Source organism: Penaeus chinensis, chromosome 6 (genome assembly GCF_019202785.1).
Source record: "Penaeus chinensis breed Huanghai No. 1 chromosome 6, ASM1920278v2, whole genome shotgun sequence".
In the NCBI taxonomy this organism is placed as follows: Eukaryota; Metazoa; Arthropoda; class Malacostraca; order Decapoda; family Penaeidae; genus Penaeus; species Penaeus chinensis.
The window spans coordinates 448,827-451,326 of NC_061824.1; the positions used below are offsets into that span (position 1 = coordinate 448,827).

General features: G+C 38.0%; 1 protein-coding gene across 1 annotated transcript in view; it reads left to right on the forward strand.

Annotated features, from left to right (window-relative positions):
• The window catches only part of LOC125026595 (iron-sulfur cluster assembly 1 homolog, mitochondrial-like), a 4,448-nt gene that overhangs the window by 1,691 nt on the left and 257 nt on the right, over positions 1–2,500 (forward strand). Inside the window, exons 2-4 of the mRNA XM_047615155.1 lie at positions 1,466–1,519; positions 1,882–1,987; positions 2,177–2,500. The exon at positions 2,177–2,500 is cut by the window's right edge and continues 257 nt beyond it. Coding sequence (XP_047471111.1) covers positions 1,466–1,519; positions 1,882–1,987; positions 2,177–2,325 — 309 coding nt within the window. The 3' untranslated portion in view covers positions 2,326–2,500. The remainder of the gene's footprint in view (positions 1–1,465; positions 1,520–1,881; positions 1,988–2,176) is intronic.

Genomic DNA, 2,500 nt, shown 5'->3' on the forward strand with positions numbered 1-2,500 from the left:
CACACACATCCACACACACACACACATCCACACACACACACACATCCACACACACACACACATCCACACACACACAAACATCCACACACATCCACACACACACACACACACACACACACACACACACACACACACACACACACACACACACACACACACACACACACACACACACACACATCCACACACACACACACACATCCACACACACACACACACATCCACACACACACACACACACACACACACACACACACACACACACACACACACACACACACACACACACACACACACACACACACACACACATCCACACACACACATCCACACACACACACATCCACACACACACACACACACACACACACACACACACACACACACACACACACACACACACACACACTCACTCTCACTCTCACACTCACACTCACACTCACACTCACACTCACACACACACACACACACACACACACACACACACACACTCACACTCCCACCCACTCACACTCACACACACACACACACACACACACACACACACACACACACACACACACTCACACTCACACTCACACTCACACTCACACTCACACTCACACACTCACACTCACACACACACACACACTCACACTCACACTCACACTCACACTCACACACTCACTCACTCACTCACTCACTCACTCACTCACTCACTCACTCACTCACTCACTCACTCACTCACTCACTCACTCACACACACACACACACACACACACACACACACACACACACACACACACACACACACACACACACACACACATTGTAGGCTAAGGGTTAATATGTTACATTAATCCAAAGCTTTTCTGGTGTAACTAATGCCTCCCTCCCTCTATGTATATATGTATATGTATATATATCTATCTGTCTAAATATAGCATGCACAGAGATACACAAACACACTCAGGCACAGACAAACAAAAGTGCTCATGATTTGTTACTAGGCCAAAGCTAGAAAATGTTTTGGTAGAGTTACACCAACAGTAGTCCATTTTACATATACAAGTAGGCAGTGATATGCAAGTGTGGCACTAGAAAAACTAGCAAAAGACTTTTCAGTATTTTGTAGAACAAAAGTGGCAGGGATTTTTATGTTTCTCATAGGGTGACTTTGGCTGCATTATGTTAGTAATATCATGAGGGAGTATTTATGTTTCCATTTCAATTTCTAAATTTATGTATGTTGGATTTAACAGAACAAATACATATTTTAAAGTATCACTGATGTATTGTTGGGAAAGTAAAGATTCCTTGAAGTAAATTCTGTACTGAATGAGTACCACTGTTGCTTAATATTTGACTTGTACAACAAAAAAATGGTTGGTTTTGTTTTGTTTTATCATAATGTCATTGAGCTTTCTTGCTTGCCAATGGTGGTAGAGATTATTATCTTTTCTATTTATTATTATTATATTTACAGACCCAAACTGCTGTTCACAAGGTTAGAGAGCTACTGGACAGAAATCCAGAAGCTGTAAGTATAAATGATCACCATTATTTTTAGTTCAGGCATGTCCTTTGAAAAACATTTGTTAAGTCTTTTATTAATCCTAAAGATATATAATGGACATTTTTTAGTGATATTTTGTGGAGTTAATGTCATAAATCTATGTACATTTGATAAAATCTGCATAGATCTTCAGCATGCACAAATAAGGACAATTATGGTATAGAAATATAAAATTTCAGTTCTATGTAGGATGTTTGAAAGTTTGTGGTTTACAGTTGCACTATTTTTTTCCACATTATTTTTGTGTTTTTTAAACTATAATTGTAAAATTTTTCTGCTGATTCCTTTAAAAAAAATATTCCTCTAATCCTTTTCCTTCTGTGTAGGTGGGTCTGAAGGTTGGTGTGCGACAGAGAGGCTGTAATGGGCTGAGCTACACCTTGGACTATGCTAAAGAAAAAGGAAAATTTGACGAGGAAGTTGTTCAAGATGGTTAGTATAAATGGGCATTTGATATATAGAAGAATTTTTCTGTCTTCATAATTATTTAATATTACTGAAGGCAAAGCTTGAATATGATTTGTTTTACCTTGAGAAAATAAACCTGTTTTACTAAACTGAATATTGATATGCATGGAAAAGGAATTCCCGGTTCAAATGGCCTCAAACTGTTCTTTCCAGGAGTGCGAGTCATCATTGACAAGAAAGCGCAGCTGACCTTATTAGGGACGGAAATGGACTATGTAAAAAACAAATTGTCATCTGAATTTGTTTTTAACAATCCCAATATAAAAGGAACTTGTGGTTGTGGTGAAAGTTTTTCCATTTAGTAAAGTTAGTAAGTGTGATTACATTAATAAATGCAAGTGTAGGAAATATATATAGGGAAAATTATTTTTTTCTTTAACAAATTTCTAGTGTTCATGTGTGTTTTAAACTGGTCTTGTCCAGTATGTAACCCAACAAAGGCCAGAGGCCTTATGTCTACCTAATGCTTTGACATTT